The sequence below is a fragment of the Vipera ursinii genome (assembly GCF_947247035.1).
Source record: "Vipera ursinii genome assembly, chromosome: 4".
Taxonomy (NCBI): Eukaryota; Metazoa; Chordata; class Lepidosauria; order Squamata; family Viperidae; genus Vipera; species Vipera ursinii.
Window position 1 is genome coordinate 119,201,700 of NC_139514.1, and position 23,051 is coordinate 119,224,750.

The following is a 23,051-nucleotide window of genomic DNA, read 5'->3' on the forward strand; positions in this document are numbered from 1 at the left end:
CCCGTTTAAGGATCTTTCTTTCCCCAGTTCTCAAGTGAACCGCCCCCCTCCCAATTAAGTTAGGAACACGGACGTTAAGCGAATCAGGCTTCCTCATGGGCTGAAGGGTCACAAAGAGGGGATCGCAGCCCCGGGATGCCGCAACCGTCCTAAGTCCCTGCCAGTTGCCAAGCCTCTGAATTGCGCTCAGGTGACCGTAGGTCTGCAAGAGTCACAAATATGGCAAAAAAAAAAAAATGCTGCTAAGTCCCTTTTTTCCAGTTCGGTCACTAACGACCAACTGAATGGATGGGAAGCCGGGGACGGTTGCGCTTTGGCGCTTCCCCGGGATTTCCTCGTGGTCTCCCATTCCACCCCCCCCCCCCCCCAGCTCACCTTTTCCCCCAGCCACCGCAAGAGCCAGGTGTAGCTCAGCATAGGGGCCAGGCGCCACCTCCGCTCGGGGCTGCTGCCGGCCAAGGCAAGGACCGGGCGGGCGGGCCAGCCGGCTCTCCTCCCGGCAGGCGTCTCCCGAGTGCGCCGGGGAGGCGGGGAGGCCGGGAGCCAGCCGCGGGGCGGGGCGGGCGGGCAGGTGGGGCGGGCTTTGCAAGCGGGCGCCCGCGGGCGCCGCTGCTCCCTCCCAGGCCGGGGCTTGGCGAAAGGCTGTCCGGCGCCCCCCCCCCCGCCCCCGGGAGCCCGAGCGGGCAGCGTCCAGGAGAGGGGGAGGCCAGCCGGGAAGGGGCCGGAGGTTCCGGCCCCTTGCAGAGCCGCCTGTGTCTTTTCCTCCCGCCGGCCTTGGCTGGCAGTCCCGGTGCCCCGCCAGGGAGGGAGGCAGGGAGGGAGGGAGGTCACGCGGTGGCTGCTGAAAAAGTCCGGAGGGAAAGAAAGGAGGGAGAGAGAGAGGGAAAGAGAAAGAAGGGACAGAAAGAGAAAGAGACAAAGAGAAAGAAAAAAAAGGCACAGAGACGGAAAGAGAAAGAAAAAAGAGAAAGACACAGAGAAACTGAAAGAGAAAGAAAAAAGGCAGAAAGAGAAAAGAAAGAAAGAGAAGAAAGAGAAACTAAAAGAGAAAGAAAAAAGAGAAAGAGAAAAGAAAGAGAAAGAGAAACTAAAAGAGAAAGAAAAAAGGCAGAAAGAGAAAAGAAAGAAAAAGAAGAAAGAGAAACAAAGAGAAAGAAAAAAGAAAGAGAAAAGAAAGAGAAACTAAAAGAGAAAGAAAAAAGGCAGAAAGAGAAAAGAAAGAAAAAGGAGAAAGACAAAGAGAAACTAAAACAGAAAGAAGAAAGGCAGAGAGAAAGGAAAAAGAAAGAGAAATTGACAAAGGAACAAAAAAGAGAAAGAGAGAAAGAGAGAAACTGAGGAATCTCCAGGGGCACTGAACTAATAGAGTTTATTTTTCCAGTGTTCTCCTTACCTCCCAAAGTTCCTGCTATCCGATCATGATGATATTTTTGAAGAGCCCGTAAAAATCCAGCTTTTCTGGAAAAGATCAGTCAGATGATGCTACCCACTGCAAATTAAATGCAAAATTATATATATCAGCACTGTAAGCTACTCAAAGTCTGCATGATTTCTCCAGATTGTTCCTGATGAGTTGTGTGTGTGTGTGTGTGTGTGTGTGTGTGTGAGAGAGAGAGAGAGAGAGAGAGAGAGAGAGAGAGGCTTTGGAAGCTTGTTTGGTTTTAAACAAAGAGTCTTTCAACTTTGTTAATTCTTTTCTTAGGAGGTTTTTCCAAGATACAATTTCTCATTGGAAATCAAGTTGGATCAAACAATTATTTTACATTTGTATCTATTTCTTTGCCATTTGTACATATAAATACAAGCAGTCCTTGAACTTTCCAGCCATTTGTTTAGTGACCGTTTGAAGTTACGTCACTGAAAAAAAAGTGACTTATGACCATTTTTCACACGACCATTGCAAAATCCGTGTGATCGCATGGTCGAAATTCGGACGCTTGGCAACCGACTCACATTTGTGACGGTCACAGCGATCCCCTTTTGCGACCTTCTGACAAGCAAAGCCGATGGGGGAAGCCAGATTCACTTAACGACTGTGTGACTAACTTAATGACTGGCGATTCGCTTAACAACTGTGGCCAGGGAGGTCGTAACATGGGACAAAACTCACTTAACAAACACCTTGCTTAGTAATGATAATTTTGAGCTCAGTTGTAGCTGTAAGTCGAGGGCTACCTGAATTTGTCTCTATACTGGCCGTCTTGAAAGATTTCAGGAGTGTTGCGCGCAATGAATAATTTAAATTCAAAATTCTCTGCAGCGTGGCCAGATTTAAGAAGAAAAAAATAATAATAATAATGCAAGTGTATAGAATTTGCAATCTGCTCTACAAGATCCTTAAGGGCAGGGCTTTTCAACCAGTGGTACAAGTACCACCGGTGGTACATTGGCACCTGGCAGGTGGTATATGACCATCATAGAAAAGTGGTAGTGGGAACGGGGAATGAGCTGAACCGCACAAGCACCGCACCGCACAAGCCTGAGCGAGAGACGGCTGGAGCTGCAGGGCTGTCAGGGCTCAGCGGAAGCGCCAGGATCAGCACTTCTTCGGGGCTGTCAGGGTTCAGTAGAAGCTCCAGGATCAGCGCCAGGCTCCAGCTGAGCCCAGAAGAAGCGCCGATCAGCTGGAATGTTGCAGCATCTCCAGGGTCTTGTGATTTACATTCAGATGCTTGGCAACTCATTCATATTTATTTATTTATTTATTTATTTATTTATTTATTTATTTATTTATTTATTTGATTTATATACCGCCTTTCTCCTGAAGGACTCAGGGCGGTGTACAGGGCAATAAAATAAGAATACATTAGTTAAATAATTTTAAAACCCAAATCCATCAGGCCAGGCCGGCTTATTTACAACGGTCACAGTGTCCCAGGGTCATGTGAAGTGACCAAAACCTTCTGCAACCACCCAGCAGACGGAGGGAATAAAAACCAAGCACCCCCAACCCCACCCCTGCTGCCAATCCTCAAGAGAAATGCTCACAACAATGAAAACCTCGGATGGGAGGAAGAGCGCTGCCGGGCAGGCAGGTGTCTTCCTCACCTGTGGCTTGGGGGGCACTTTTTTCAGTGCCATTGTAACTTCAAACAGTCACTAAGCGAACTGTTGTAAGTCGAGGACTACCAGTACTTCATCACTTTTTTCCTTTTTTTTTTTTGGTCCTCAAGTTTTTGACCCCTTGCTAGGCGACTGGTGGTCCTCGGATGGTACAACGGGTGAAAAGGTTGAAAAGCCCTGCTTAAGGGCACCCATCCCAGGGAATCTCTTTTCCAGACAGATAACATCACCCTAATTTGGGGGAGGGGGGACTACACAAACAACTCCAGAGGATGGGCTTCCCTTCCCTCGGGCGTTTGCTCTTCAATGGGCTCAAATCTTCACAAACGAACCCGGAAGTTGCTCATTCTCCCCCCTCCTCCTGCGCTGGGGCGAGTCTAGCTTCTTGCTTCTAGGGCGCGAGAAAGAGGTCGGCGACGGCGGAGCGCCTGTGACGTCACAGTTTCGTGCGTCACGAGGAGCGCGGCGATTGGCGACGCACGGATGGCAGGGACGTGCCCTGCTGGCTATATGAGCTCCGCGGAGGCGCCTCCTCGGCCTTTTTCCGCCTCGTTCTTCGCTCGCGCCGGGGGCCGACGCCACTAGCGCTCTTCCACCCGACACCGCCGGCCCGCCGCCGACGCCTGCCAGCCCGCCCGCCGCCTCAGCCATGATCATCTACCGCGACTGCATCAGCCGTGAGCCGAAGCCCCCCGCCGCTATTTTGCCCCCCTCTGAATCGCACGGGGGGAGGGAGGGAGGGGGAAGGAGGGGGCGCCGAGTGCGCCTGCGCGGCCTGGCATACCAGGCCGGGGATGGCGCGCCGGACTCACCTCCAACTGCGCCTGCGCCCTTTCGCCCGGCTAGTGCCTGGACAGGGGAGAGAGAGAGAGAGGAAAAAAAAGGAAGCCGGCGCGGGGTCGACGGTCCTTCTTCCCCCCTCCCCCTCAAAGACGGCGCTCCATTGTCTGCGCATGTGTGTCGCCAAGGCGCCTGCCGGCCACGGTGCGCTTGCGCGAGAGGCCGGGAGCGGGGAGGGCAGGAAGGACGAGTCTGCTGCGGCGGGTAAAAGCCGCCGGCCGCCGATAGAGGGCGACAAAAGGGGCCGCAGGGAGCTCTCGCTCCCCCTGGTGGCCGTATGGGGTATTGCGGGCGGGTTTTGGTAGGTTTTCTCCATCCCTGGAGGTTTTTAAGAGGCGGTTGGGCCACCACGTGCCTGGAACGGCGTGTTCAAGCAGGGGGCTGGGCTAGAAGACCTCTTAAGAACCCTTCCAAGCCTGTTGATTCTACTTTTCTCCCCCATCTGGGCCCGGGGAAGACCTGCTCGGGTAGCAGTTTGATGCCCTGGAATAGTGGCTGTTCACAGCCCAGGTTAGGTATTGGGAACAGCTGTTGGCCTTCCTGGCTGGCTTGAAGCTTCCTATTTGCAACTCCTGGGGTTTCAGACTCCCATTGCGTGGTTTCTTGGGAGCTCTTGGGCCTCCTTGCGCCGATGGTAAGTCCCAAAGGTGCTTTTTTTTCCAGGAGGCAACTGGACTTTCCCGTTTCTTTTCGAAGACGTTTCGCTTCTCATCCCCAGAAGCTTCTTCGGCTCTGACCGGATGGTGGAGGACAAAAGGATTTATATTCCTTGCAGTCATCTGGTCCTTTGCCCTCCTCTTTTAGAGAGCCGTTGAGGCCACCTGGAGGTCGGTCCGTGTCCTGAGTGGTGCAAATGGGTGGGGAGCCTTCTTGGCTGCGGGATGTTTTTGCCCCGATGTTTTTTTGCGAGGGCAAAAACATCCCGCAGCCAAGAAGGCTCCCCACCCATCTGCACCACTCAGGTGATTCTGAGGATGCAGGTAAAACTCCCGGTGGCCTTAAGGGCTCTCTAAAAGAAGGCAAATCACCAGCTTTCTGCAAGGAGTATAAATCCTCCCATTCCCCACCATCCACTCAGAACCTGAAGAAGCTTCTTGGGTGGGAAGCGAAACATCTTCAAAGAAAAAAGTCTAGTTGCGACCTGAAAAAAGCACCTTTGGGACAACCATGACCTGAATGACAGTGTCTCCATAGACATGTACTGTTGGTAAGATGGATCTTAGGTCTGTCAGAAGGTGGGAGAAGGACTCTCTGCCCCATGTGGTAGAAATATAGGTGGTCCTTACAGGGGAAAAGCAGAGGGGTGGGTTTCAGATCTGCATTGCCTCCAGAAATCATGGGTGCTCCATCCCTGGAGGTTTTTAAGAAGAGACTGGACAGCCACTTGTCTGAGATGGTATAAGTTCTCCTGCTTGAGCAGGGGGCTGGACTACAAGACCTCCAAGGTCCCTTCCAGCTCTATTCTATTTTCTCCCAAGAAAAAGGCAGGGGGAGAATGAGCTGCAAAGAGCGGAAGTTTTGCCCCCTTTCCAAGCTGCCCCTGGGAATCTGCGTGGGCCGAGTTTGGGCGAAGGATGGTGGGGGAAAAAATGCTTTGTGTTATTTCTTCCTCTCACAGAAGATGAGATGTTCTCGGATATCTACAAAATCACAGAAGTTGCCAACGGCCTCTGCCTGGAAGTAGAAGGGAAGGTAGGTCTGAACTGGGCCTGGTTTGGCTCCATGGTGTAGTTGGGTGGATCTGAAAAGAGGGGTGTCAGTAAGATTTTTCCACCAGGAATTCTTACTTAGAATAGAATGGAATTCTCTATGGGCCAAGTGTGATTGAACACACAACGAATTTCCATTTATTATTAATTTCTTTCCCTGACCCTTTTCTGTGCAGAGGTTGAATCTATTTTGAGTAGCTCTTCAGAGGTGAATGCACAACTAGTGTTACCGGCGTAGGACAACTGGCCTTCCCACCCCCCAAGATCACAGTACAATTACTATCTTAATTTTGATGGCACAGGTTCCCCCCCTCCAATACACACACACACACACACACACACACACACACACACACACCTTAAATACAGGAATAGAAGTGGGATTTCTGGGAAAGCTCTTCTTGTTTTATTCTGAATCCCACACGTCTCACTGCTCAAAACTGCAGTGCTGAAAGGGGGGGGTGTTGGTCAAGGGTTTGTGACTGGTGGGTTGAGGGTTTCGAGGTTAAAAGCAGACTGTTGTCCCCTAGATGTGTCTTTTTCCCAACCCTAAAATTGCAGAAAAGCAGCCCTAACATGGACAATAATCACTCTATTACGTTGCCAGCCTTTTGATGTCGCCACCTCCCGCTCATCAGGGAGCAATTGATCATGGCCCTTTTACGGGAATAAGATAGAAACCAGAAAGTCATAATGAAATTTCCAGAACGTTGTGTATACATCTTTGAATAATTATCAGCTACTCCAATTGATAATATTTTGAATAATGGAACAGGTGTCTTGGGTGCTTTTGAAAGCTAAAAAAAATCCCCCAAATTCTGGGCTTGCTTTGGAGATGTGGAGAGAGTATAGGCAACGCTTTTTACCTGATTCGGAATAGAGGTAGTCCTTGATTTACAACTGCAATTGGAGCCCAAAATTTCAGTTGCTAAGTGAGACATTTGTCGGTGCGATTTTTGCCCCATTTTACAAGCTTTCTTGCCACAGTTGTAAAGTGAATTACCACAGCAACATGGTGGTTAAGCGGATCCGGCTTCTCCGTGGACTTTGTCGGAAGATCACCAAATGGGGACACTGCAACTGTCATAAATACGAGTCAGTCTGAGTTTTGATCACTTGACCATGAAGGGGCCGCAGAGGTCATAAGTGTGAAAAACGCTTTTGGTGCCTTTGTAACTTTGAATCGGGTCTTCCAACTTGGCCCTTTGATGACTTATGGACTTTTAACTCCCAGCGTGCCTGGCTGAGGAATTCTGGGAGTTGAAGTCCACAAGTCATCAAAGGGCCAAGTTGGAAGACTCCTGCTTCGGATGGAGAAAAAGCACGCTGGTTCGTGATATATAGATATGTACATATATGCATACACACACACACATAATCGGGGTTTCTCGCTTACGTCCACATCCCAGATGGTCAGCCGGAAAGAGGGCGAAATTGACGACGCTCTGATTGGTGGAAATGCCTCTGCCGAAGGCCCCGAGGGAGACGGCACGGAGGCCACGGTCATCACCGGGGTTGACATCGTCATGAATCACCACCTCCAGGAAACCTCTTTCACCAAGGAGAGTTACAAAAAGTACATCAAGGACTACATGAAGTCGTAAGTGGACCCTCCTTTGGTAGCTGACGGGAAGCTTGCCCAGGCTTGATCTTCAGAGCTTTTGGAAAGGCTTGTTGAGCACAGCCACCCGTCCCTCTTCGTGGATCAAACCTACAGTCTACACTCGGCCTATATGGAGGGAGGGGGGATCTATACCTTGTAGATCACGTTGCACTAGGAGACTTGGAGAGTTGCTAAGCGCAAGCACTCCTCAACTTCACCACTGCTGTGGATGGCAGTGCCTGGCTGAGGAATTCTGGGAGTTGAAGTCCACAAGTCATCAAAGGGGGCCGTGTTTGAACACCCCCCACACACACCCCGTCTCCCGTGTTAGGCAAATCCAGCTTCCCCCTTTGGCTTGCACCTGGGAAGGTCGCAAATGGTGATCAGGTGATCCCCAGAATCATTGTTAAAATATGTGACAGTGGCCGTAGTGTTGCTGCCAGCCGTTGTAAATGCACGGACCAGTCACTTTGGTACTACTAGAACTGTGGCTTAAGTAGAGGACTTTCCGTATTGTCCAGCCCACGGAGGTCGCTTTAGTTACAGCCTTTGTTTTCTCGTGCAATTTCCGTCTCGAGTTTTACTTAGGGAGAAGAGAGGGCGTGTAAGTGTTGAGGAATTGTTTTCTGTCTCTAGTATCAAAGCCAGACTTGAGGAGACCAAGCCAGAGAGAGTAAAGCCTTTTATGACAGGGGCAGCTGAACAAGTCAAGCACATCCTGGGAAACTTCAAAAATTATCAGGTGAGTTCACAGCCCCTTTGTTTTCCCTCCAAAAATATATCAAATCTTACGTGATCCCGGCGTTACTGTAAACTGGTTAGCTTTTTGCTCCAGACTTACAAACACATTTCGTTAAATATCTGGATTTTATTTTGAAATAATTTGGGGAGTGGGGGCAGCCAGGTCATAGTTGCCCCAAAGATGCATTTATCTCCCAGTCTACAACACAGTCCTTTCAACAGCTCCAAGGTGGTTCCCCACCCATTTGCTCTAATCGTTGAGGCCACCCTCCAAGTGGCCTCAACGACTCTCTAAAAAGAAGCCAAATGACCAGCAGTCTGCAAGGAGTATAAATCCTTCCATCCCCAACCATCCAGTCAGAACCTGAAGAAGCTTCTTGGATGAGAAGCGAAACGTCGCCAAAGAAAAACAAAAGTCCAGTTGCCTCCTGAAAAAGCCTCTTTGATTCAGGTCTGACTGAATTGAGTAGATTCTCTAAATTTGAGGAATCGACACAGTTTAATGTTCTGGGGAACCGCACCGATCTGGCCATTCCATCTCTCAACTATTAAATTAGGTCACCATACTGCAAAAAAGATGTTGAGAGTTTGTGGGGGAGAAGTCAGAGAAGAGCAACTAAGATGATCCAAGGCCTGGAGGCTAAAACCTATGAAGAACGGCTGCGGGACTTGGGTTTGGCTAGTCTAGAGAAAAGAAGAAAGAGGGGAGACATTCTTAGCAGCGTTCCAGCAATTGAGGGGCTGCCACAAAGAAGAGGGGGCCTGTTCACCAAAGCACCAGAGGGCAGGAGGAGAAACCATGGTGATCCAACCTGGAATTAAGGAGAAACTTCCTGACGGTGAGGACAATTAACCAGTGGAACAACCTGCCTCCAGAAGTGGTGATGCTCCATGACTGGAGTTTTTTAAGAAGAGACTGGACAGTCACTTGTCTGAGATGGTACAGGTTCTCCTGCTTGAGCAGGGGGCTGGACTAGAAGACCTCCAAGGTCCCTTCCAGCTCTCTTCTACTCCAAATGCTCTTTTTAAGAGATTTATTTCCGTATCGGGGGAAGGAAAAAATCACCTTGCTTAGAAGCAGATGGAGCAAGAGCCCTCTAACAGGTGATATTTCTTCCTCCTAGTTTTTTGTAGGAGAGAACATGAATCCAGACGGCATGGTGGGGCTACTGGACTTCCGCGAAGATGGCGTGACCCCCTATATGATTTTCTTTAAGGATGGATTAGAGATGGAGAAATGCGTAAGTGTCGATATTTACAGGATGCTGGGGATAAAATTGCAGAGAGGCAGGAGACAGTCTTAGCTGAGTCAGGCTGTTAAAAAGTAGGGCAGTTGTAACAGCAGCCAGCTTGACGTTTACACAGTCCTCGGCTTACGACCAGAATTTCATTTGTTAAGCGAACTTTGCCCCCTTTTGACGACCTTCCCTGCCCCGGTTGTTAAGTGAATTGCTGCCATTGTTAAGCTAGTAGTCACATGGCCGTTAAGAGAATCTGGCCTCCCCATTGACTTTGCTTATCAGGAGGTCGCAAAAGGGGGGGGGAATTACGTGACATCCCCCCCCCCGCCAGGACACGCCGCTGCGACCGTCATAAATAGAAGCCAGCTGCCAAGCCTCCAAATTTCAGTCTTCAGACCGTGAGGTAGGCCCTAAGTCCCTTTCTCCAGTACCGCTGTAACTATGAATGGTCACTAAATGAGCTGTTGTAAGTTAAGGACTAGCCGTATAAGAAATGGAGAGAAAAGATAAGAGAGCAACAATCTTATCTGACATGAACTTCGAACTTCACAGTAACTCCGACCCATCACAGCTATCGTGCTGCGCTCTCCCACCTTTGAGTGAACTTCAGTAATACGGCTAGTTCCCAACATAGGATCAGAGTTTCTGGCGCTAAGTGAGGCATTTCTTAAGTGAACTTTGCCCCATTTCACGAGCTCTCTTGCCGCACTTAAGCGAATCCCTGCGGTTGTTAAAACGTAGCAACACTCGCTAAGCCAATCCAGCTGCGCGCTCCCCCCCCCCCCCGGCTTTGTCAGAAGGTTGCAAAAGGGGATCACGTCGCGCCCACGCACATACAAAGGACGCCACGACCGTCACACGTGTGAGCCAGTTGCCAAGCGTGTGAATTTGGATCAGGGGTGCCGCAGCAGTTGTAGGCACAAACCTCAGTCCTAAAGTCATTTTCTTTATTTATTTTATTACATTTATATACCGCCCTTTCCCTGAGGACTCAGGGTGGTTTACAGGGAATTAAAAACCAACAATACAAAAGTTAAAACCAGTTTAAAAAAGATTAAACTTTCGGTGCTGTTCTGTAAGATTCAACAGTCACTAAATGAATTGGTGTAAGTGTGAGGACTATCCTGTGATTTTAAAAGAATGCGGGAAGCCTGGCTGATGAGCTCCGTTATTTCTAAAAAATACTGTGAATCCATTTGCTGTCGAGGCCATTCCAGTTGGCCTTTTGTGTCTCCCCCTCCCCCCCCCCAAAAAAGTGGTGCCTGGTGGAGAAGCTCTCCGTCCCATTTTCCTCCTTTCAAACCCCCCCCCCTCCCCCAGAAATAAGGGAGCGAGATCTCTCCTTCCTTAACTGCCAAGCATCGACTGATAGGCCTGGAGGTCTTTTGATTTCCTCCCTGGCTTGCATTCAGATGCAACAGCAACTTTTTCCTTGCGCTTTCTGACTGCCCTGTGGCAGCTCAGATTGAATGAAGGAGAACATCTTTATTTTTGTTTTTTGTTTTTTGTTTTTTTTTTTTTGTTTTTAAAGCAGGGAAACGGCTGGTTTGATGTGGTGCCCAAAGTTCCTGGCTTAACTTTCCTTCCTTTTCTTAACAGTAACGAGAAACCAATCATTCTGAATCATTTGTCATCATAATTGGCTGCTGCTCTTTATTCATCCAACAACAACAAACAAAAAAAACACAACCATCATGACTCAACAAAACATCTGCAAACCTGGACTGATTTCATCTCCAGCTTAATTTGATTTATTTTGAAACACCCCCCCCCCAATTAATTGGAAGTGTGGAGGCGTTGGGTTTTTTTGTTGGGTTTTTTTTTGTTTTTTTAAAAAAAAGAGAAAAAAAACTTGTCTTGTAGGCTGTCTGAAATAAAAAAAAACTCATTTAAACCCAGCATTAGGTGATGCCTCTTGGTTTAATATGTTGAGCAGGATTCTCGTAGCTGTTGTGCGTTTGGATTGCTTGATATCTCCATAGCTGTAGTGTGGCGTTAGCGGTTGCGTCTGCAAACACTGGGACCTTGAAACTGGAAGATCAGTTGGCCACAAACCGAACTGTTGTTTAGACAACTTGGGGGAAAAAATCAAAACTTCTAATTAATAAAGAAGACGGCCGAAGCGGACTTCACATAATGTCACGCAACGAATCGCAATAACTACTCGGAGGACGAGGTTGGAGGCCTGGATGTGGTGTAGCCCCCCGCACATGCTAAAATGAGTATTTCGCCCGCAAAGGAGGAGAGATGGCGTGTTTTTCGTTTTTTTTCCAACAAACACATCATGGCAGATGCTAATTTGAGCAGAAAGCGGGAACGAGAATGCTTGGCAGCGGGAACGAGAATATTGGGCAAAGAATCTACACGTTCTCGAGGCATTGCTGGCGACGTCATAACGAAATCACTGTAATTTAAATACATAAGTATCATACCAATTTAATCACAGGTTACTAATTTGCTGTGTGGTGTATCAATTCCTAAGCCTGAAGCCCTTAGTGGCAGTTTGGTAGCAGACTACACGGATCAAAGGGAACGGCTCTACGCAGCAAGCATTGTGTGCTTCCAGTTTGAATTGTGCAAAGTTTGAAGTACTGGAATGGTTATTTCTCCCCCACCCCCACCCCTGAAGTAGTTGTAATCGGGGAGGTGGGGGCAGGGATCTATATCACGTTACTTGAGAATTATTATACCTTGTTTACTACAGTCAGACGCAGTTACTTCTACCAGGGTTCTGGGCAATAATACACGATCTGGGCAGTTGCAGATGACGGGAGAGAGGCCAGTCTGCGCTCTCCATTTGGAGGGGAAGGGGGTGCCTGCAAACAGATTCCTCAGCTGGCAAACTAGGAAATGGGGGGTCAACAAAATGGCTTTCCAGCACGATGGATAAGAAGGGAGCCTGGTGTGGTGCCATAACAGGACTAAAAGTCTTGAATGCTAATTTGGAGAGTTCAGTTGCCCACAGGACTCTCTGTCCGCGTTTCTCTTGAGCAAAAAGAAATGCTTAAAAAATTTTTTTCCCATCAAACCTCTCTTGGCTGTAAACGAGGATAGATGAATCTTTCCACCTGGCTAGCAAGAGCTGTTTAGCTCAGCACTGGTAGTTAAAATATGCATAAATTTAGGAATTGCGGAGCGCAGATCGAGTTGCTCTGGATTCTGTGTATAAAGAGCTGGTAGATCTAAGCAGACATGATAATTTTGTAAATGAAAGTGCGTTATTTTAGGGAATGGCAGGTTTAGTTGATCGTTGAGTCGGTTTTACTTTTTATCATGGCCTTATTTTTCTATAAAGCTTAACCGTTGACTGGTGTGTAGATAGATGATAGACTGATGTACAGATAGAGACATATAGAGAGAGACAGATTAGAGATGGATAGATGTAGAGACAGAGATGCAGTGCTTTTTTTGTAAAAGAAAAAGGTGCCGGAACTCACACACGTCATACAACCCGCCTTGCCTACCCTACAAGGTTCCATCCAGAAAAGGTGCCGGAACTCCGTTCTCAGCGTTCTATGAGAAAAAAAGCCCTGCAGAGATGGATAGATACAGATATGTAGAGAGATTGGAGATGATAGATGTAGAGACGGATAGATATAGATGTAGAGAGAGATTAGAGATGGATAGGTAAATGTAGAGACAGATGGGTAGATAATAGGTAGAGATAGAGACAGATTAGATGGCCAGATGACAGGCAGACATGATGTAGAGATGAGAGGTGGATAGATGCACTCCTATTTAAATCTTAAATATGCAAGTTAAACTATTAAAATTATTTTCAGCTTTGGTTTTAATGGGGATTGCTAGCTGTAATTGACAAGATCGGAAAGCTGAGTGCTCTGGATATTTTGTGTGGTTCTAGTATTTGCGCTTGTGAGGCGCGGATCCTTTTGTGTTTCAATGACGTTGTGCAGGTTATTCTAAATAGACAAAGTGGAGTTCTTCATAGAGTCCCAACACCTGAAAGCTTTTGCTGTTCGGCATGGCGCCACAGGGCTTTTAAGTGATGCTTAAAACAATTGCCTATTAGGGTTTCCTGCCTGAGCAGGGGGTTGGACTAGATGACCTCCAAGGTCCCTTCCAACTTTATTATTATTATTATTATAGAAAATAAATTGGTCATTAGGAGCACAGGTGTTTTGCGTTATTAAGCAAGAGCAAATGTGCGTATAGCACAACCAGACGTGTTCCCGTCACGTGCAGCAGAGGAGAACTGAGGAAATTTTCTTCAGATAGAAGTGAGTGCATGATAGCTTTTATCTGTAGCTTTTCTTTCCTTGGGTCTTTCATAACCTCTTTCAAAAGGGTCACGTGAAAGGAGCCAAACACTGTTATCGAAACTGTATTGTTGGAAACCGCTTAATGTTTCTGTGACTTGCGTGGACTTTTTTTTTTTTTTTTTTGGCTCAGCTGTGCTGCTTCATTGCCCTTGAAATGGCTAATTCTCAGGACTTTGGGTTGATCTTTTAAACATTTCACTTCCTAAGCTTAAATGTTGAGGGTGGTGTGTTTTTGTTTTTTTAAGTCACTATTTCCTTTCCACTCTTTATTTTCTACAAACCCTGGGTGCTTGACTCAAGGGGAGCTTAATTACTAAGAAAAAGGTCTTTTGTATGCATGGCGTCAGCGTTTTCAATCTTAAGTCTTTTGAACTAGAAGGGATCCTTGGCAGACTGTATTCAAGCAAGCATTGATTAAGGACTATGCCGGGATAACAGAAAAACGCCAGAGTGAGATCTATTCACTGCCCTGGCAGACTTCCTATTTTGGGGCTTATGTTCAAAATGTTCAAGAAAAAAACAACCCAGAATACTGAAATATTAGTCACATACTGCTGGGCAAAACTATATAGTCTTTTGCTAAATATTAGTCACATATTGCTGGGCAAAGCTATAGTCTCTTGCTATTTCCCGGGCATCAAGAGCCACATCCTGTTGCTCACCAGATTGTGCGACTGCAACTGGGCTATTTATTCAGTATATAAAACCGGGCACGTTTATTCTCTTTGTAAGAAAGTTTTCAAGAAGACCAGGCTTAAAACAGCTAGGTGGGGGGAAAAAAAAACTTTTACGTCTATAAAGACTGCAATAGGCCTGAGGCAGCAAAGCATTAAGGTTTTTTGTTTTTGAAAAAAGGTTTGTTCCTATAGTATAGAGGAACTAGCCTAAGAGTATTCATGTTCTTTTAGTGCAAAACATGGATTGTTTTAGTGGGTCTTGCTGGCAGGTCCAAATGCAAAACTTTCATAAGACGTATAATCTTTTGGTCTAAGAGCCAATGTTACGTTTGCCCTTGAGTCCACCTTAAAAGACAAAACTTTTTTTTTTTTTAATTGTTGGTTGTTAAATTCGTGGAGCTGATTTTAACTCTTCCATTATTTATTCTGAGCGCTTCCAATAGGCTTGTTTTAATAATCCCCTTGGCGATCTCTCTCTAAATTGTTGCCATTCAATCCTTTCCGTGTTCAATCTGTAATGCTTGCTTTGGACGAAAAGTTGAAGCGCTTGCAATTTTAAGGGAATTCGGACCGCCACATTTTATAAAAGGCTTTTATGGAAATTTATAGACCTTTTCTGCACGTCTGGGGGCATGATTCAAAGAGGTTTTTGCAGTTGCGATTATTGCTGTGCTTAATAAGCTTTGGTAGAGTATAGGGCGTCAAATATTAGAGAGTCACAAGCACATCTGAACTCTTCCGTTGCAAGGAAAATTGAATCTCCAGACTTTCACTAATGCAGCTTGAGATCCCGTTTCCTGAAAATTGCTACCCAATCCCACACAATATCCCAGATAAATTTACCCACGTTAGGCTTAATACACTCTTGTGAGAAGGTCTCTTATTTATACACAAGCACCCCTTTCCATAAAAGGTACTGAGATGGTTTACAATTTAAAAAGGTGACAAAATCGAAAAGCATCGGAGGCCAGCACCGATCAGTGTTAGAAAGCCAACTGGCAAATCTTAGGCAGGTTTGAATTAGCCATCATTAAGGCAGAGTTGAGAAAAGACCTGGGGGGGGGAAGCTACGTGTTCGTAGGCACCTTTTCCACTTCCTTTGGTCGCTGGAACGGAAAATAAAGCTTCCAAATAGGATGCAACGGGGTATCCTATGCTTTAGTCAGAAATCACTCCATAAAGCTACCTCATTAGAAGCGGAGTCCTTAATCCAGCTTACTCTTGCTGGTGGGATAAGCACCATGGAACAAAATTTTAGATGCTGTGACAATAACGTTAGTACAAACCTACCACCAACAGAGGATAGAGTTACTACCGCCTACCACCAATAGAAAAGATAGTGTTACTACAACCCTGCCACCAATGAATAGAATAGAACAACAGAACAGATGGAATGTAGAATAGAATAGATGGAATGGAATGTAGAATAGAATAGAATGGATGGAATGTAGAATAGAATAGAATAGAATGGATGGAATGTAGAATAGAATAGAATAGAATCTAGAAGGGACCTTGGAGGTCTTCTAGTCCGGCCCCCTCCTCAAGCAGGATTTGATGTATTTATTAGCCATTCATTCTGGCTGAATATTTTGCTAATGACGTCCACCACCCATTGTTTTGCCTTCAGTCCATCTCACAGTGGAAGCCAAGGTAGCTCACAAATGGGGAAGCAGCAACTCAATGGTGGTAGCCCTTCTGAGGCCAGGCTGAAGCTGCCATTGCCAAAGATGAAGCAGGCATGTAAGCAAGATGGATGCAAGCCAGGAATCGAGTCTAAAAGATCCCTTTTAGATGGGAGAGAGAGAGAGAGAGAGATAAGAAGGAACCAAGTGATTAAAGACAGCAGGCTTGTAATTCCACAAATCAAGATAAGCTGCCAGCAAAGGAAGCAGGGACTTTTGGGGGGTATAAAAGGTTCTTGAAGCCCACCCACTCTTGGGATCCAAACGTGGCGGCTTCCGTCCTTCTGGCTAGATTCTGCCAACCTAGTTGAGAAGGACGCGGGTAAGGGTGGATTGGATCTTATTCGTCCAAGTGTGATTGGACACACAATGAATTTGTCTCCCGTACAGCAGCTTACTTCAGCTTACTTGCAAAACAACAGAAGAAGAAGAAGACCAAAAAAGGGGAGAAGGAAGATAATAAAGAGGATAAATAATACTGCTACAGCCAAACGTGTTGTGGAGATCCTCCGTCATCCAGGTCATGGCTGTCCTAAAGGTGTTTTTCCCAGGAGGCAACTGGACTTTAATTTTTTTCTCTGAAGATGTTTCGCTTCTCATCCAGGAAAGAAACTTCTTCAGCTCTCAATGAATCCTTCCATTCTCCCACTGTCCAGTCAGAGCTGAAGAAGCTTCTTGGATGAGAAGAGAAACGTCTTCAAAGAGAAACAAAGGAAGTGTAGGCCCGCTAAAGAGAGAAGATAGTAAGGAAATTACAAACGGAGAAAGCAGAGCTGCTTAACTCATACTTTGCATCAGTCTTCACACGCGCACAAAAAAACCATAGCCCAACACACCAAAAAAAAAAAAAAACCCACACTGCAAAAGACATACTAGAAACAAAAAATCAAAATAAGCAAGAGAATGGTAAGAGAACACCTATCTGGCCTTGAAGAATATAAATCACTGGGACCCGACAGATGACATCCCAGAGTTCTGAAAGAGCTGTATTTTACTTTTGAGGGTGGTGTAAAAACAAAAATGCACAGTCAAAAATAAACAGTCCAAGTCATAAACAATAGCAACAGTCCAAGGAGTAATCCAAACTACAAAGTCTTCTTACCAGTCCAGAGGTCAATACACAGTTCAGGTTTACAACAGTAGTAAACCAACAGCAGAGCAAAAACAGTAATAGAGATCAGTGAATTCAGAGAGAGAGAGAAGCTACGTTCCTAGCTTCCTCTTATGGCCATGAGAACACTTACACACCCATAGGCCAATTACTGAAGCTAAAACTCAAATCCTTTGGCCACCTAATGAGAAGGAAGGACTCACTGGAGAAGAGCCTAATGCTGGGAAAGGTTGAGGACAAGAGAAGAAGGGGACGACAGAGAATGAGGTGGCTGGATGGAGTCACAGAAGCAGTAGGCGTGATCTTAAATGGACTCCAGAAGATGGCAGAGGACAGGAAGGCCTGGTGGAACGTTGTCCATAAGGTTGCGATGGGTCGGACACGACTTCGCAACTAACAACAACAACAACAGGCCAATTAACTTCTTAAAGACATAGCATTATGGTTAATATATTTTCAACCCAACATTGTAGGCTAACACCATATGCCTAACACAGAGGTTATCTCAGAACCGTTGCACCACATCCTCCATAAATCCTGGAGCACCAGGGAAGTGCCCGAGGATTGGAAAAGGGCTGATGTGGTCCCCATCTTCAAGAAAGGGGGGGAAACAACCCAGGAAATACAGACCAATCAGTTTAAACATCAATACCTGGAAAGATCCGAGAAAAGATAATAAAAAAACAGATCTGCGAGCAACTAGAAGCAAAGAACGTTATAACTAGCAGCCAGCACGGGTTTGTTAAAAATAGACCGGGCCAGACCAATCTGATCTCATTCTTCGATAAAGGGACTAAACTAGTAGACCAGTGAAAAGCAGTGGATGTAGTATGCCTAGATTTCAGTAAGGCATTTGACAAAGTAGACCACAACCTACTCCTTGGTAAGCTAGGAAAAGGTGGAATAGACAACATCACCACCAGGTGGATCTGTAGCTGGCTGACAAACCGTACTCAACGAGTAGTCCTCAATGGCACTACATCCACATGGAGAGAAGCAAGCAGTGGGGTACCACAAGGATCCGTCTTAGGCTCAGTAAACTCTTCCAATATCTTCATAAATAACTTAGATGAGGGAACTGAAGGAGAACTCATCAAATTCGCAGATGACACCCACCTGTCAGGAGTAGCCAAGACCCCAGAAGACCAACCCGGGATCCAAAAAGATCTTCACAAACTTGAACAATGGGCCCTGTCCAACAAAATGAGTTTCAACGTGGAGAAATGCAAAGTTTTACATTTAGGCAGGAAAAACCAAAGGCACAAATACAGACTGGGCAAGACCTGACTCAAAAACAGCAACTATGGGAGGGACCGTGGAGTCCTAGTGGACCATCACTTGACCGTGAGCCAGCCGTGTGCAGCAGCAGCCAAAAAAGCCAATACAATCCTGGCTTGTATAAACAGAGACATAGAATCAAGAACATGTAAAGTATTAGTACCGCTTTACAAAGCCCTATAGTAAGGCCACACCTGGAATACTGCAGCCAATTTTGGTCACCATATCACAAAAAAGATGTTGAGAGTTTGGGAAAAAGTTCAGAAAAGAGCAACTAAGATGATCCAAGGCCTGGAGACTAAAACATACAAAGAACGGCTGCAGGACTTGGGTCTGGCTAGTCTAAAGAAAAGAAGAAATAAGGGAGACATGATAGCAGCGTTCCAGTATCTGAGGGGCTGGAAACTGACCAAAGAGAGAAGCAACCTGGAATTAAGGAGAAACTTTCTGACAGTGAGGAAAATCAACCAGTGGAAGAGCTAGCCACCAGAAATTGTGGGCGCTGCATCACTGAAAGTTTTTATAAAGAGACTGGACAATCTTGTGACTGAGACAGTATAGGTTCTCCTGCTTGAGCAGGGGGCTGGACTAGAAGACCTCCCGGGTCCCTTCCAGCACTGTTCTGTTCTGTTCTGTTCTAGTCCAGTTGCCTCGCGAAAAAAGCCCCTTTGGGATAACCAATTTCAAAATGATAGAATACCTAACATTCTGTTGGGTCTTTTTTCCTTACCTGATTCAACTTTTTTGTAACACAAAAATGGTGGTTACAACTTTGTGGGAATGTGAACTTCTTCTTCTTTTATTTATTTCACTTATGTAACTTCCAGCGTGGATGTTCTGGCATAATAGATACAGAGGTTCTTTCCAAGTGAACTTTTGGCCAATCAATGCTCGAGGCTAAATTCTGACTGGTTCACTCTGGAACATCTATGTTCTGCAAAGTTTACCTGGATTCTACATCTTGGTTAATCCCAAGATTCTGGTGCAAACCAGAGCTGGAAAGGCCACAACACATCTGTGCTGATAACCCAGATGGAAGACGTCCAACAGTATCTCTAAGATATGCCCTATCCCTTTGTACATCACACCTGCTTTTGAAGTTAAAGGAGAGAAGCAACCTAGAACTGAGGAGAATTTTCCTAACGGTGTCAGCAATCAACCGGTGGAACCGCTTGCCTCCAGAAGTTGTGGCTGCTCCATCACTGAAGACTTTCAAGAAGAGATTGGACAACCATTTGTCTGAAATGGTATAGATCAACAAAATTACTCGACAGTACGTTTTAGAATCAGAGAAAATGCATTGTAACGTTACTGTCAGAGGGAGCAATTTTTCTGCTTCATGTTCCCCATTTTAATTCACATTTGGGGAGGGGGATTTCAGGAGTACGTCAAATTGGACTTCCAAGTCCTTTCAGGACTGTGTCTATGAGGTTTTTCTGCCAGCAGTATTGAAAGTTGTCTGAAATGGGGTGTCAAACTGCCGGCCCACGGGCTGGATGCGTCGTGCTGAAACCGCGCCCACCCCGTTGCCGGTAATGAGGGAAAAGTCACGATAGGTCATGACACATCAGGTGACGTTGCGAGTGTGACACCCCTGGTATAGGGTTTCTCGCTTGAGCAGGGAGGGGGTTGGACTAGAAGACCTCTGGTGTCCCTTCCCACTCTGTTATTCTATGTATTATGTTCTAAGTTTCATCAACCTTCCAGAACTAATTTTGAAGGCTGCAAGAGAAACGCCAGCTGATTTGCATTCTCAATGGAAACAGAACCTTAGATTATGTCCAGAATTTTCGCTTTTAATTCGGTTATTTTTTTCCTTCTTTTCACTATCACCTATGTGCCTAAAATATAAAGTTTCTTCTACGTGGCTCATTTTAAAACCCATTTATGGCCAATTGAAAATATGTCCAACTTCTAATTATTCTGATAAGCATGTAAAGGCTATTCACCATGACATGACATGTTCTTGGAGAACAGTTTTCAAAAGTGTAGCTGTGTCATTTGGAACCAAAAGACAAGTACAGCCTGGATCCCAGAAGGTAAATAATTTTTAAAATAAATGTATTTGTCTTTAAAGTATTTTCAGATTTCTCTATTGTTCTATATATGGGCTGACTCAAGAGGCTGGTCCTAATACCAGCCCAGGATTAAATAAAACTTCTACTCCATTTATTAACATGGTTATATTTTTATAAAATGCAAGAAATTACAAGAAAAGGCCATACATTAAAAACCCAAATACATGTTTATTCTATAAATAATTTGTATGCAATAAACATACCACTAAAAAGTTAGATAGCATTCCAGAAAAATCTTTTAAGCAATGAAGACAGGGCTGATTACAAAAGCTTACTCTTTTAATGATGAAGTTTTCTCCTGCTTTCAAAGTTGATGAGGCTTCCTGGTTGCTAATCGCTTTTATCTTCATTTTGATAATGCCTGTATTCCGGCTTAAGTTCCCAAGTACTTTTGTGTGGCCCCTTAAAATTGTAGATGCCTATTTCTCTCAAAATTTCCTTTAAATAGATCTGAAAGAAAGCAGAGAGGTTGACTGAACGTGGTATGAACACGGGACGTCATTACGTTGTAGCCAACCGATCCCCTATTCCAGGCCAAGGACAATCTCCCTTCAGAGAATACATTTACAGCAAGTTGAAGGAGGAGGTTAATTCATTTTTCTTCTCCCTCAGAATTCAATGTTGAGCAATGTGGTTTTCAAAACACCAGAGGGCAGAAGAAACAATGGATGGAAACTAATCAAGGAGGAAAACAACCTGGAATTAAGGAGAAACTTCCCGACAGTGAGAACAATTAACCAGTGGAACAACCTGCCTCCAGAAGCTGTGAATGCTCCATCACTGGAGGTTTCTAAGAAGACAGGCATTTGTCTGAAATGGTACAGGGTTACCTGCCTGAGCAGGGGGTTGGACTAGAAGACCTCCAAGGTCACTTTCAACTCTGCTATTCTAAATTCTATCTATCATCACTATCCTATCTAACATATCTATCTATCTATCTATCTATCTATCTATCTATCTATCTATCTATCTATCATCACTATCCTATCTGTCACCTATATCTATCTATCCATCCATCTATCTATCTCTGCATTAGAAATTGCAGAATAACATAGTTGGAAGGGACCTTGGAGGTCATCTAGTCCAACCCCCCAGCCCAAGCAGGAGACCCTATACCATTTCAGACAGGTGACGGTCCAGTCTCTTCTTAAAAACCTCCACGGATGAAGCACCCACAGCTTCTGGAGGCAGGCTGTTCCACTGGTTGATTGTTCTCACTCTCAGAAAATTTCTCATTAATAGGTTGCTTCTCTTTTCAAATTAAAACCGACAAAATTAAAAATATCTCTTTAATTTTTTAAAGAAAAAAAATAACAATAAACCCATCACGTTTGCCCAATTTTTAATGGGAACCAGCTCTATTTTTCTAAAAAATAATAATGAGAATAGAATTGTTGCTACGAAGCCAGAGGCCTTCATCCTACAGTAGATAGACAATGGCTAAAATAGATAAATCTCTTTAATATCTGGCTTCATGGAAGATAGTTGGATCTTCCTTGCAAGCATTCCCTCTACTCCAGGGGTCTTCAAACGTGGCCCTTTCACGACTTGTGGACTTCAACTCCCAGAATTCCTCAGCCAGGCACACGTGCCTGGCTGAGGAATTCTGGGAGTTGAAGTCCACAAGTCGTGAAAGGGCCACGTTTGAAGACCCCTGTTCTACACGTTTCCAAAATAGCTGTAGATTCAAAGCAGTTAACACTTAAGATGGGGGATTCTGGGTGTCAGCTCCCCAAATATTAATCATACAGTAAAGCATCAACTCCCCACAAGGGGGCAGCAACTTACCACATGAGTCCAAAACAATACATTTGTTGGTCAAGAACCAGCAACTGGACTTTCTTATTATGCTTTGAAGACGTCTCGCTTCTCATCCCAGAAACTTCTTCAGCTCTGAATGGATGGTGGGAAGGATGGAAGGATTTATACTCCTTGCAGACCGCTGGTCATTTGCAATTTTTTAGAGAGTCGTTGAGGCCACTTGGAGGATTGATTACCTGTGTCCTCAGGGGTCACCTGAGTGGTGCAAGTGGGGGTGGAGCCTTCTGGGGACTGTTGCGAGAAGGCTCCACACCCATTTGCACCATTCAGGTGACCTCTGAGGACGCAGATAAACCTCCAAGTGGCCTCAACGACTCTCTAAAAGGAGGCAAATGACCAGTGGTCTGCAAGGAGTATAAATCCTTCCCTTCCCCACCATCCAGTCAGAGCTGAAGAAGCTTCTTGGATGAGAAAGGAAGCATCTTTGAAGGAAAAACAAAGTCCTGAAAAAAAGCACTTTTGGGATAACTGTGACATGGATGACTGAGGATCTTCTCAAAGGAGAGACTGGACCTGTCCGGGCATCCCTGTCCTTTTCCAACTTGGAATGTGTAATTGGGTTTTTTCCTGAGTGGAGCAAGGCCAAACTGGGCTATGATACTCAAAGCAAAACCTACGGCCAAGAGAATACTACAGCTAGTCCACCACAAAGAAGAGGGGGGGTGTCTACCTATTCTCCAAAGCACCAGAAGGCCGGACAAGAAGCAACGGATGGAAACTAACCAAGGAGAGAAGCAACCTGGAACTAAGGAGACATTTCCTGACAGTGAGAACAATTAACCTGTGGAACTACCTGCCTCCAGAAGCTGTGGATGCTCCAACACTGGAGGTTTTCAAGAACAGACTGGACATTTGTCCCATCATTTGTCCATGATGGAATAACAGGACAGGACTTCCAACCCCGTGTTTCTATGACTCTATGATATT

The 23,051-nt window shown here is 45.6% G+C and overlaps 3 protein-coding genes across 5 annotated transcripts in view; 1 reads left to right on the forward strand and 2 right to left on the reverse strand.

Moving 5' to 3' along the window:
- Positions 1 to 4,735, reverse strand: part of SLC25A30 (solute carrier family 25 member 30) — a 25,039-nt gene extending 20,304 nt beyond the window's left edge. For 2 of the 3 annotated variants that reach the window (XM_083362731.1, XM_083362732.1), the window contains exon 1: positions 376 to 438. In XM_083362731.1, coding sequence (XP_083218857.1) covers positions 376 to 417 — 42 coding nt within the window. In that variant the 5' untranslated portion in view covers positions 418 to 438. Of the gene's footprint in view, positions 1 to 375; positions 439 to 1,393; positions 1,490 to 3,875 lie in introns of those variants that run through there. The other variant, XM_083362733.1, reaches the window with a different exon arrangement.
- TPT1 (tumor protein, translationally-controlled 1) lies at positions 3,509 to 11,095 on the forward strand. The gene is made up of 6 exons (XM_083362734.1): positions 3,509 to 3,740; positions 5,522 to 5,595; positions 7,022 to 7,212; positions 7,852 to 7,957; positions 9,081 to 9,197; positions 10,797 to 11,095. Exons 1-6 carry the CDS (start codon positions 3,713 to 3,715, stop codon positions 10,797 to 10,799), a joined length of 519 nt encoding a protein of 172 aa, XP_083218860.1. The 5' UTR covers positions 3,509 to 3,712; the 3' UTR covers positions 10,800 to 11,095.
- Positions 11,096 to 19,514: 8,419 nt separating this feature from the next.
- Positions 19,515 to 23,051, reverse strand: part of GTF2F2 (general transcription factor IIF subunit 2) — a 67,792-nt gene continuing 64,255 nt past the window's right edge. The window contains exon 9 of the mRNA XM_083362355.1: positions 19,515 to 20,753. Coding sequence (XP_083218481.1) covers positions 20,634 to 20,753 — 120 coding nt within the window. The 3' untranslated portion in view covers positions 19,515 to 20,633. The remainder of the gene's footprint in view (positions 20,754 to 23,051) is intronic.

Coding starts and splice junctions, on each gene's coding strand:
- TPT1 (XM_083362734.1), top strand. CDS start 3,713: ATGATCATCTACCGCGACTGCATCAGCC. Junction 3,741..5,521: donor CTACCGCGACTGCATCAGCC/GTGAGCCGAAGC, acceptor TTCCTCTCACAG/AAGATGAGATGTTCTCGGAT. Junction 7,958..9,080: donor GAAACTTCAAAAATTATCAG/GTGAGTTCACAG, acceptor TCTTCCTCCTAG/TTTTTTGTAGGAGAGAACAT.